Here is a 13,401-nt window from a genome sequence, read left to right on the forward strand (position 1 = left end):
CGTATTCCTCTAAAACTTAAAAGGAAAAAAATCTATAGGACAGTCGTAGGACCAGCTATGATGTACGGGACAGAATGTTGGGCAGTTAAGAAGCGTCACTACGTGTAGCAGAGATGAGGATGTTGAGATGGATGCGGCAAAACTAGGAAGGAAAAAGTAAGGAATGATCATATTAGAGCTGATTTGTGAGTTGCCCTGATACATGATAAGCTTTGAGAAAGTCGTTTGAGGTGGCATGGCCATGTTCAAAGGAGGCCTTGGGATGCAACAATACAGAGGAGTGATCTGATTCAGATCAAAGGAACTAAAAGAGCAAGGGGCAGACCAAAAATGACCCTAGGAGAAGCAGCGAGAAGAGACATGCATAGTTTAGGTGTTGTCTCAAGTATGACCCGAATAGAGCTGATTGGAAGGAAAGGATCCATGTAGCCGACCCCATTTATGTGGGATACTGCTTAGTTGTTGATGATGATGTGTTCCTTTCTTTTTACTATTATTATTTATACCCTATCTTTGCACGGATCCATGTAGCCAACCCCCCATTTAGTTGGGATAAGTCTTAGTTGCTGTTGTTTTGTTGTTATCAATCAAAAAGAAAATGAGAATTTTGAAGAAAGCTCATTAGTTAGCTAATAGATATTGAGTCATCCAAAATTAGGGAACATGAAAGAGGCAAGCATACTTGTGAACATAGTTGTCAATGCGTGAAAATACGAGTCAAGGCGGTGGCCTAGACAAGGCGTAATTGGCCAAAAAGAGCATAAAGCAGGGTTTACTCTAGGACCTTTCAGCTTATGTTAGTACTTTTACTAGTATCCAAAACAAATTATGTCAATATTTAGTCTTTGATGAGTACTGTGGGTTGGAATATTATCACTTCACCTTAGGTGACGTTAGGGTTTTATTATTTTTCCCTCTTTACTATTTTACCCTTGGGTTGTAATTCACATTATAAATAAAGTGGACCTCTGTCATTAACGACAAGTCACATCATTCTCTAAACTCTGATTCCGAAACTTTGGTATCAGAGCCCAAAATCGAAGGAAATTTTTTTTCTTTGTGCGTCGTGCTCTTCCACCGCTGTCGCCACCCATTGGAAGCCTAGCCTCCTCATCTAGCATGGTAGACAACACCTGCACCATGCGCCATTGATTGTTCTCCCTTATATTGCGCCTCCTCACCGCACTCTCGTTCGCCACCGCCGCTGCCACTTTGTCCGCCGGCCTTCTAATGTAGAAGGGGTTCAAGTAAGAACAACTCTACAGTAGGATCGATGATAGGCGGCAGCAAAACATCAAAATAGCAACAAAATCAGAATTAGTAACTTAGAGAAATAAAACCAAATCAGCCAGTAGTTTGGATCCAGACTTGGATCGAGTGGGGGTCCTATGAAGGTGATCTTCTGCTGAAAATTTGGTACAATTCTGCTGGCAGAATAGGGAGTTGCAGGGGTGTTCCCATAATAGAAGGTTGGAATGTAAATGCAAACCAGAGGGATATCTGGCCACCAAACCAGGGTCGAGTATAGGGCCTGGTGTGGCGGTTCTATGCTCCAAAACTCTGCAGAAACTGATGAAGAATGATGGTGTTGTGGGGCCTTGAAACTTGAAGCCAGTCTGGAACAAAAACTGGAATCCGCAGGAAATGGAATCTCTTTGTTTAATCAGCAACAGTAGCAGGAATACTTGGTGTTGATGGAGGAACCGATTAAGGTCCTCAAGGATTCTCCAGCAGCAATTGGTGCAGACACAAGAGACAGCAGCAAGCACACTCGATTGGGAGCAGAGGATAAAGAAGAGAAAATAAAATAGGAGGGAAGAATAAGGAGATTCGGCTCTCAGTAGCGGGCAGCCCTACAGTTTCAGCTCTCTCAGCCAAACCCTCTGCCCTTCAAGCTTCACAATCAAACTTGAGAATAACCATGTTTGCAGCAAGAAAACAACTTTCATTCAACTTAGTAAAATCGTGGGGAATGGCAACAGCAACCTTACAATTAATAGAGGACTATGCTTGCACCTCAATTTAAAAGAAAATAGAAACTAGGCTTGATAGTTCAGCCAACATGCAAGGAACAAAATTAGAAACTATAAAATAGAAACTAAGTCAAACTATAAAATAGAAACTTAAGCCTACTTTCTAAATCTAAAATTAGAAACTAAACTAAATTTCTAAATCCCCACTCATAGACAAAAATTGACCCTTCTAAAAAGTCTTCACATGATCTGGTCTTAGGCCCCACAGGTTCTGCTAATAATATTCCACCAAGGCAAAATAAGGGACTGTACCACTGTTCACGTTTGGCCTCTTTTTCTGAAAATAGGTTCCAGAACAGGGGAACCGCAGGTACAGTTAAATCAAAGATTGAAGGGATTTATTTGATCATATTAAATCTCTATTACCTGGAACCATATCAGTGAGGGAGCCCAAACAAACAGTGATTAAAAAAAACTCAGAAACAGAAGTGAGCAAACTTTGGTGAGAATCCAATGCCCCGAAAACCTAAGGGTTCCTCCGCAAGGTTCGTCCATAGAGGGTGAGTCAGGGCCTAAGATCAGGCCGAAAGGCGTAGTTGATGGACAATAAATGAGATCGATTGAAAGCAAAAAACCAATACCTGCATGGTACTAAAACGGAGCATAAGGAAGAAGAATCAAGGCTTCCCAGCTACGGATTAGTTTCTCACTGCTAAGGCTTCTCACCCCAAAACTGATTCACACAGCTCACACGCAAGCCAAACTCCATATCTTTCAATATCCAAATTGTGTTGAGCTCTTGGCTCTACAATGATAATAGAAAGCAAAATAATAAAGCCCTATTCTGAATAGGAAATATTAATCCCAATCTAACTATGGTAACTTAGTTGTTAAGTACAACTTAACTAATAAACAGCACTTATATAAACAAACTTCTACTTGAACTAGGAAAATAATAAAGCAAATAAAACTATAAAAACTGAACTCCTGCGAGCTGGCTGTGATCTCCATGAACCTGGTCCACTTTAAGGTCTTGGTTCATGCGGGTTCAAGTGGTCCAAACTACATCATATGATCTCTATACGAGTAAGGGTTGACCAAGTGTAGGTGATTATCTGTCCAACAGATCTAGAATTTTGGTAGAATTTTTTAATATGAAACTTAAGTTTCTATTTTTTATTTCAATCAGAGAATGGAGTATAGCCAATAGATTCTTATCATATTTTCAAGTCTTATTCAACGGTTTTAAGGGCATACTCAACCAGAAACTAGCCTGATCAGAGTGGTGGATCTTAAGCTAATTTTTCTCCTATTATGGTCTTTATTGATGTCCTGTGATCCTGCATTTGGGAAGAATCTGAAACCTTCTGTAAGGTTAATTCAGATTCCATTGCTTTCCTTTTATAGTAGAAACAATACCTTGCACAAGAGGCACGAGTAAAAACAATAACATCGGCACCCAATCGCATGGTACTTGTCTTGAACCCATTACCATCTGGAAAAGGAAACACACTTGTTAGGTCACCAAAAACACAAGAAGCCAAAAAAGATCTGTCAGGGGTAAAAACAATATGCAAAGAGCTAAATATATTCTAAAGATATCTTGCTGTAGAGAACATGGCTATGAAATATTTAGAAGACAGCGGCAGAAAAGGGAAATAAAAAAGGATTTTAAAAAAAAAAAAATAGAGCTTCCACCAGTTAATTTTTCATTAAATTCTTTATTCAAACTCAATTCCTTCCGGTTAGAATCGATTTCACCTCTCTTTTCAGTCCAAGTTGGATTCTAGCTGTGACAAGAAGATAAAAGGAGCCGCCAGTTAATTCTAAGTTGAATCAGAATTTACACCTCTAACTGTTTCATATCTTTGATTCTTCTTCTATCTTGGTTTAAATTAAACAAAGTTTGGTTGGTTAGTGTAATTTTTTCCTCTAAGAAGGGTCCTGAACTGGTTTTGGGCTGGTTCAAGAGTTGAGACTACTCTTAGCAGAAATAGGTACACTGTTGGGTGCAAATAGGACTCGAAATTTCTATTCTATTTTCTTTTTGTCTCTGTCTTTTTCTAATGGAATAACAATATTTTATTGGTCAAAGCACCAAAGAGAATCATGCATCTCATATGATATCTACAAAGAGATATCAAAAGGGCACAACAAAGAAACTCTCAATACAATTGGATATGACCCTTTACATGTAACCTCTCTCACAAGTCACAACCCCTTCTCGAGCTAGAGCATCTGCCAAGGAATTTGCACTTCGAGGTTGCGAAAAAAATGGGATGTTCTCTTGGTCACATAGCAATTGAGCCTCCAAATCAGATAAGCTAGCTTACAAGGAAAGTCGCACGCAGTGACCATCCACCTGGACCCAAGTCACGCTGTACAATTCCACTTGACATGATCAGATGTATCGGAAGATTAAAATATACAATAGAAGACATAAGATAAGGGGAGTCTTCTTCGTTCCCGATAACTCAACTTCACTTGTCCACATCACTAGGTGACACCCAAACACTGTATAACAACAACAACTCAGCCTTATCCCAACTAAATGGGGTCAGTTACATATATCCTTGCCCTCCAATTAGCTATATTCGAGGTCATACTGTAATATCTTTACATACCATTGGAATAGTGACCTTCAAACTTCTATCTTATGAGACAATGTTTACACGTAGCTGCCATGTTGCAAGTGTTGGCCTTTGGGCCCAATCGTATTTTGTCTTGTCTTTTAATGATAACAAACATGAATATGTGGTTAAGATGAACCTTGTATTTGTTGGAATATGTAATCCAGAATACCGTGGGAGTATTCTGGTCATTTTGGGGTAATTTTATTCTTATGTTATTAAGTTGAAGTCGGCTATGTGGGTTTTAGTCCCACATCGCCTATTTCAGTCCCCTTGTAACTTTCCCTTCTATTATAAATAGAGGGGCTTGCCTATCAATTAAATAACTCGAGCATTACAATCAATTCTTCTTCCATCTTTTCTTCTCTCTCAAGTTACTGGTTACAAGTCCTAGGTTTTCTACATGGTATCAAAGCAGGCAGGGGTCACGGTATCGAGTCCCCCTAGGAGCGAGCAGGTGTTAAAAAATTATTTATCCACCCGTGTCCCCCTTTGGATAGTCCGCCATGTTAGAGCTCCTGTATGATATACATATTGTTTCCTCCCTTTCCTACAAGGTCGGCCTTTTAGAGTCTCCATGTGGAATTCCATGAATACTGGCTTGATCAATGTGATCATAGCCCAGCCTTTATTTATAATATTGAAATCATATGACAAAAATATAACTAAGCAATGTGGGACTAAAACCCACATACAAGAATACCCCCATGGACAGATTTACCCTTGGATCCATATTACAACACTCCCCCTCAAGTTGGTGCATACATATCAAACATGCCCAACTTGCTAACAACAGGAAAGAACAATTTTGTACTGATTCCTTTGGTAAGGATATCAGCCACTGTTCACTAGACTGAATAAATGGAATATAAATAACTCCTTGTTCTAGCTTCTCTTTGATGAAGTGTCGGTCAATCTCAACATGTTTGGTCCGATCATGTTGGACCGGGTTGTGAGCAATGCTGATTGCTGACTTGCTGTCACAATAGAGCCACATAGGAAGATCAGCACTCATCCCCAAGTCTTGAAGAAGCCCCTTGAGCCAAAGCAGCTCACAAATACCCTGTGCCATAGCTCGGAATTCAGCTTCAGCACTAGATCGAGCCACAACAGCTTGTTTTTTGCTTCTCCAAGTAGTTAGGTTACCTCCAACAAATGTGCAATATCCAGATGTGGACTTCCTATCATCAGGACTGCCAGCCCAATCAGCATCAGTGTACGCTTCTATCCGGAGATGGCCGTGTTAGAACTCTTGTATGATATACATATTGTTTTCTCTCTTTCCTATAAGGTCGGCCTTTTAGAGAAAGCGGTTTCCACATGGTATCAAAGCCAAAAATATTCTGGGGATATGGCAAGTAAAATTTTTTCCTTTTTTTCTCTCTTCTTCTTTTTCTTTTCCGCCATTCTGCCCTAAAACCACCCACCACCAGCTCCTCTACCACTTCCACCAGCCACCAACCACCCCTCCACCACTTCCACCACCTACCGTCAGCCCCTTCACCACTTCTGCTAGCCACCAACAGCCACCGCCTCCGCCAGCTACCGCCGACCACCACCGGCCCTCTCTCTTCCTCCCGCCACCTCCGCAGGTCCCTCCCTCCTTTTTCCGCCACCTCTACACACCTCAGGGGGGGCTTCCACCTTGTTCGAATTTTTTTTCATCCCTTGGTGGTGAGTTGACTCCCTCCAAGGGTTCATTTTTTACCCTATACATGTTCTGATTTTTTTGGGGGACTTGTCTCTGCCTATTTTCTCCAGCCACCATGCCTGACGAGTCCGAGATCACGATTGCTTCGACTGGTTCTGATGATTCCAACCAGCGGGACTTTGTTCCCTTTCCGGTGAATCCCATAAAGTTGAATGGCAACAATTATCTTCTGTGGTCTCGTTCCTGTTTATTTGCTATTGGTTCTCGTGGGCTCTCTGGTTATATCACAGGCACTAAGGTCAGGCCTACAGAGGCTGGATCGGCTCAAGATCGATGGATGAATTTTAATTTTTTGGTGATGTCCTATTTGGTTAATTCCATGGACCAAACCATTGCTGGTCGTTATCTGTTCCTTGACACCGCTGCAAAAATTTGGAAGACGGCTCATGACACATACTCTCAGGTTGGGACTGCAGCCCAATGCTATGAACTCCGCCAGAAGCTCCATATACCAAGCAACTGGAGTTGTCTCTATCCCAATATTACAATACCATGTGCACACTGTGGCAGGAATTGGATTTTTTGGGCACATTTAAGGCTACCACGGATGTTGACGCAACGGCCTTCAGGAAGTGGGAGGATGGTATACGGCTATTTGATTTTTTTGCCGGCCTCAACATTGAATTTGATAATATTAGGTCCAATATTTTGAATCGGGATCCTCTTCCCTCTTTGGAGCAGGCCTATGCCATACTTTCTGCTGAGGACACAAGGCGCACTGCCATGGTTCATCATGTCACTCAGGAACGATCAGCCCTTGTTTCTGGTTCTCAATCTTCCCATGGAAATTCCTCTCGTCCTCCTCCTATTGATCGGCCATCTAGTGATCTCCCGCCTATTAAATGCGATCATTGTGGGAAGGACTAGCACACCAAGGACCGATGTTGGAAGCTTCATGGTCGTCCTGCGGATACTCGTGGGCGTGGAAAGGGGGGTTCCAATCGGCCCAGTTCCTCTCGTGCTAATCAGGCTACTACTGAAGATCCATCTAAACAGTCTCTTTCCTCTGTGATGGCTGAGTTGCACAATCTGCGGGATATGATGAATCGCTTGGACACATCTTCTTCGGCATCTGTATCTCCTTCCATGGCGGCTTCGGCTTTGTCTCTACCTGCTCCTTCCAATGCACCTTCTTCCACAGATATTTCTTTTGGTGGGAATTGCACCTTGGTCATGCCTGACTCTTGGTTTACTGACTCAGGAGCAACTGACCATATGACAGGTTCTTCCTCTGTTTTTACCACATATGCTCCTCTTTCAGGCCAGTCAAAGGTTCGGGTTGCTGATGGGTCTCTTTCTTCTATTTCTAGGAAGGGATCCGTTCAATGCACCTCCTCTCTCACTCGTTCCTCAGTTTTACATGTTCCTAAATTTACTACTAACTTACTGTCCATTAGTAGTCTAACTAAGGATTTAAACTGCAAAGTAATATTTTTTCCAACTCATTGTTTATTTCAGGATTTGGAAACGGACAGTACGATTGCATGTGGTAAGGTGGTTGGTGGTCTGTACGTGCTTGAAAGTTCCCGGACAGCATTGACATCGCAGCTGGCATCTTCTACTTTTGATTCTGCATTGCTTGAGTTGAATAATTGGCATCGTCGTTTGGGCCATCCCCCGATTGGGGTTTTATATGCTTAATTTCCTAGTCTGGTAAAACAATGTAATAAACACAATTTTTCTTGTGATGCTTTCACTTTGGCAAAGCAAACTCGGAGTATTTTTCCTATTTCAGACAACAGAAGTTTGAGTCCTTTGGTTTAATTCATTCTGATGTTTGGGGCCCTGCCCGTTGTGTTTCTACCTCTGGGTTTCGATGGTTTGTCACATTTATCGATTGTTTTAGCCGAACGACTTGGGTATATTTGATGCATAGCAAAAGTGACGTGTTCAATTGTTTTATGTTATTCCACAAAATGGTCCAGACGCAGTTTGATGCTAAGGTGAAGATTCTTCACTCAGATAATGGCAAGGAATATATGGATGGTGCTTTCCGTTCCTATTTGGACAGCCATGGGATCATACATCAGACTTCTTGTGTTGACACTCCCGCTCAAAATGGAGTAGCTGAACGCAAGAACAGACATCTACTGGAGGTAGCTTGTTCCCTTATGTTCACCATGTCTGTCCCTCCTCGTTTCTGGGGTGATGTCGTGCTTACAGCTACTTACCTCATCAATCGACTTCCATCTCATGTCTTGGGTGGCCGCTGTCCCTTGGATATGTTGGTTGGCAAATCCACCTTTGTGGTGCCCCCAAGAGTGTTTGGTTGTATTGTGTTTGCACGAAATCACCACGTCCATGGTAAGCTTGATCCCAGAGGATTACGGTGCATTTTTCTTGGTTACTCACCGACTCAGAAGGGCTATAAGTGCTACCATCCTCCAACTATAAAGGTGTTGGTCACCATGGATGTTGTCTTTCGGGAGTCAGAGGCTTACTTTCCACCGCCGGTACCTCTGCAGGGGGAGACTCAAAGTAATGAAGAGGTCCCGCTGATTGCTCCTTTAGATGTTGAGATACCAACCATTGAAGATGTTTCTATTGGCCTAGAGGATGGAGTTACAAGTCAAGAACAAGAAGTGGGACAGATTGAGCAACAGGTGCAGGGGGAGAGACTTGTGAAACAGAAATACACTCGGGGAACTGATTTTCCTACAGATGGCCCTCGGTACAAAGAGAAAGAAACCACCAATGCAGCACCACCTACGCAATCGGCATTTGTTCCTACTCCAAATCTTGCTCCTAGTCATACTTCGGGTAAGCCCCCTCTTGATCCTAGTCTTGATTTACCCATTATTGTTCGCAAACAAAAAAGAAGTTGCACTCAACATCCTATCTCAAACTTTGTGTCCTATAACTCTCTAGCTCCTGCCTTTCATGCTTTCATATCCTCTTTGTCCTTTGTCTCTATACCTAACACTTGGCAGGAAGCAATAGTCGAACCAAAATGGAAGGAGGCAATGAATGAAGAAATGCTTGCCCTTGCGAAAAAGCAGACCTGGGATTTGGTAAGTTCTCCACATGAGAAGAGGCATGTTGGTTGTAAATGGGTCTTTGTTGTGAAGCACAAGGCTGATGGTTCTGTGGAGATTACAAGGCGAGATTAGTCGCCAAAGGGTTCACTCAAACCCAAGGAATCGATTATCAAGAGACTTTTGCTCCTATAGCGAAGATGAATACTGTACGGGTCATCATTTCTTGTGCTGTAAATCAAGGATGGGAACTTCAACAACTCGATGTGAAGAATGCCTTCCTACATGGGGACTTGGAAGAAGATGTCTGCATGGTATCAGAGCAGGTAGGGGTCACGGTATCGATTGTTTTAGCCCCTTTACATGGTATCAAAGCTAGTCTGATCTAGGTTAGAAAAAGAGAAGAAAACCCTCATCCATCTCTTCAATCGACTTCTCCCTTCTTCTCCCTTTATCGGCTTCTCCTTCTTTTGTTCTTCTTCCTCTCAACCTGTAAAGGGGCAACACTAATGAGGTAAACACAGCATATCAATGATTTAGTTGCTGCCCCCCTCCCTTTCTACCTTTTTTTATTAAAAAAATTCTGTTCGAAATCTGCTAGAGCCATACCTAGAATATTGGAGCTGTCCAGAATTTTTGGAGATCTGATTTCTACCTAATGAAGACTGATCCTCCATTGTTGGAGCCCCCTATGCAGCCTTTTCCAGCACTCTTCTACCCTATTTCATAGTCTTCCTTCCCTTTCTTTCTTTCTCTCCATCTTTTATTAACTTTTTCCAACTCCAATCCATTTCAATAATTCTAATTCCCTTCATATCCCATACATTTGGCATTTACCCATAACCCCTTTGGAAGTTTATGGTATACTCTAACTTGCCATTCCTTCCTTTTTTCATACCCATTGCACATTTGCACCTTTAGAGAATTCTGGAAGTTTATACTTTTGCACTATCTCTTACGTCATCTCCGTTATTTGTCCACGTGTACTACTACACGTGAGGGGGGATTATGTATAATACACGTGCAGACATTGCAGAACGCAGAACTTGCAGAAACATTGGTGCAAAACATAGAAGATCAGTTTTCTCCACCATTGCTGCCATTGGGTATCCTTCGTTATTGGGTTGAGTTTGCCATAAGGGGGAGATTGAAGAGTATTATTGAAGATATTTGGTTGTTGCCCATTTGAGGACTTTAAGTTGGGTTGATACAGTTTTTTTTTCCGCTGCCTGATTCAGTTTGTTTTCGCTGCTTGCTGCTCTAGTTATTTTACTTCAAGATTCTATGTCACTGTGATAATCTGAGATTCATCAATGGATAGCTATTGAAGATCATTGAAAGCTGCCTTTTTTGGAAGACATTCCAGTCCCGGTTTGCTGATCATGTCTGTCCAGGTTTTGAAGATCAATTATTTCAAGATCTTGAAGGTTTATTTGGGAGCTACGTTCATCTGTCAAGTTGGATTCTGCTACAACTTAGTTTTTTCCAATTTTGTTCAAGTTGGGCATTAGTACCTTATATGCGCCAATTTGAGGGGGAGTGTTACCATTATTAGTAGTTCTTTTTTCTTTAGTTCAAGCTGGATCTTCTTTCTTTACTTATTTGTATAATCTAGCTTGGGGGGGAGTGTTGGAATATGTAATCCAGAATATCGTGGGAGTATTCTGGTCCTTTTGGGGTAATTTTATTCTTATGTCATTAAGTTTTAGTCAGCTATATGGGTTTTAGTCCCACATCGCCTATTTCAGTCCCTTTGTAACTTTCCCTTCTATTATAAATAGAGGGGCTTACCTATCAATTAAATAACTCGAGCATTACAATCAATTCTTCTTCCATCTTCTCTTCTCTCTCAAGTTACTGGTTATAGGTCCTAGGTTTTCTACAGTATTATTACGGGTGCCACGAGATTTTGCAAAATCTCACTAATTTTGGTAATTTCAAGCCTACCGAAATGAAATGGTAGGCGAAATATGAAACCTACATTGTTTCAGTCAGCATCTCCATAATTTCGACGAAATTTCACCACATTTCGTATCAATACAAGCAAAGACTTTTAAATACCCCCTTTAGTGAGTTCTGGTCAAAATTTCAACCAGAACACGACTATTTTGCCTATTTCGACTTGGTAAAGGAGAAATCACCTCCTTTGTTTGGATCTTAGCCACATATCGCCTCAAACTGCTAGGGGTTGCCACATCACTCCACAAAGACCTGTTGCAGCTTACTGGTGAAGATTTGGCCACATTCAATAGATTTAGGTAAACAACTTTTTTCCCAAAAAATATGATAAATACTTGTTGGTTTGTGATGAATTTTTTATATGTCAAACATCGGAGGCCGATCTACAACCTCACGGTGTCAGAAATTTTTTTTTATTTATATATAGTTTTTTATTTTTCTAGTGTAAAAAATAGATTTTCCTACAATAAAAAATCAAAACTTGAACCAGAACTTAAATGAGAGCTTCAAAGAACCACCTGGGCTTCACACCACAAGGTGTCGATTGATCAAAGACCAATCCCACCAGTCTTGATCAAACACAAGACAACAAGCTTCAATGGAGAAGCAGAGCAGCAGAAAGCTTTTCATTAATATCAAAATTTGTGTTCAATACTTGCCCCCCTTACAACCTTACATAACAACACAGTGGAAAGAGAATGCTACCAATACGGTGGTGCAACTTATGCCACGCTAGGAAAGGTGATTAAACAGTAGCCTAAGTAGTATATATGCTTACAGTTCATAAATAGAGGAACGCAATACAAATAGAAGATTCAAATAAATAAATGATATGAGACTCATATGTGTTATAAGATAATAGCTTAGTAATTAACAAAATCAGTGGCAAAAGTGTTAAGTAATCTACTGAGAAATAGATAAGTAGTCTAATGAGATATGATAAGTGGTCTAATGAAAAGAGGTCTGACCAGTACAGAGTTAAAAAGAACTAAATGAAACAGATCACTTATAAAGTAACACTCTAGAAAACAGGAGCTACGACAAAGGGACAGCTTAACCACGAGAAATATACAGTACGATAAACAACAGGTTAATACTGCAATGGAAGCTAAGGTACCAAGCAACCCTACGCTCAAAGGAGCCGAAAATTCTTACTGAAGTGGTGTAATATAACGTAACCAACCAATTAGTAAGCTTCATGCGGCAGCTCTACCGAAGTTCAGGGTTGCTCTCCGGTCACCTCAATGGTACCAGCACGGGGGTTGCCTCAAAGTGCACGATGGGTGCTCGGGGTTGGAGCCGTGGTTACGGACGGTCAAGGGTTGGTGGGTATTGTGTTAGGTATGTGAGGGGTGATCAGAGTGATGGGGTTAGTCAGGATGTTTGGTGAGGTGAGTGGGGTTGAGGGGAGAATCGTGTGTTTAGGGAGATTTCTCTACAAAGGCTCTGAATGGTGGAAGATGTGGGAGAGAGCATCATTAATGGGAGCGTTGTCCGTAGGGGATCGTATATGGGGATGTGGTAGGGGAATCTTAGGTTCGAGAGGTTGTGAGAGGGAGTGTGAGGGAGTAGAGGCGGTGAGATAGAAGAATCTGCGACAGAGGATGGGGAGAGATAATCAGTGGGGGTGAGTGGGATGTTGGTCGTAGGGTGAGAGAGTCGAGTGTGAGTGGTTGTGGGAACGAGGTAAGAGAGAGGATAAATTGGTGGGAAAAATCGTGGGTCTGTTAGCGGTGCGAGAGAGAGGGCTGCGTTGGTAGGGGGTCATGGTGAGGTGTGATGGAGGAATCGTGGAAAAGAGGTAGGAGGTGGGTCGTCAGCCTGGCTATAAGAGGCAGAGGATGTGAGGGAATCGTGGAAATGGGTGGGAGGTAAGTCGTCAATCTGTCAGAGAGAGGTAGAGGAAGAATCGTGGGTATGTAAGAGGGAAGGTCAAGGGTTTACGAAGAAGGAGAGTTAATGAATGGGAGGGTTGGGGGGGTACGTACCTGATCAAGATATACCGGCGAGGATCTTCACACACCAGTTCCACTTAAAGGACAAGCTTCGTAGCCATACACTATGAAGAGCCATTATGGGAGAGTTGGTGGGGCTTAGAGGGTGAGGTAGTCGTTTCAGTGTGGAGAGCCGTTCAACCAGTAAAATACCTGCTT

The 13,401-nt window shown here is 41.9% G+C and overlaps 1 protein-coding gene across 2 annotated transcripts in view; it reads right to left on the reverse strand.

The window, feature by feature from the left end:
• LOC122662368 (protein MICRORCHIDIA 2-like) overlaps positions 1-13,401 on the reverse strand; it is a 72,521-nt gene that overhangs the window by 34,952 nt on the left and 24,168 nt on the right. For both annotated transcript variants that reach the window (XM_043857983.1, XM_043857982.1), the window contains exon 6: positions 3,393-3,468. In XM_043857983.1, coding sequence (XP_043713918.1) covers positions 3,393-3,468 — 76 coding nt within the window. The remainder of the gene's footprint in view (positions 1-3,392; positions 3,469-13,401) is intronic.

This window comes from Telopea speciosissima, chromosome 5, assembly GCF_018873765.1.
Source record: "Telopea speciosissima isolate NSW1024214 ecotype Mountain lineage chromosome 5, Tspe_v1, whole genome shotgun sequence".
NCBI classification, from domain to species: Eukaryota; Viridiplantae; Streptophyta; class Magnoliopsida; order Proteales; family Proteaceae; genus Telopea; species Telopea speciosissima.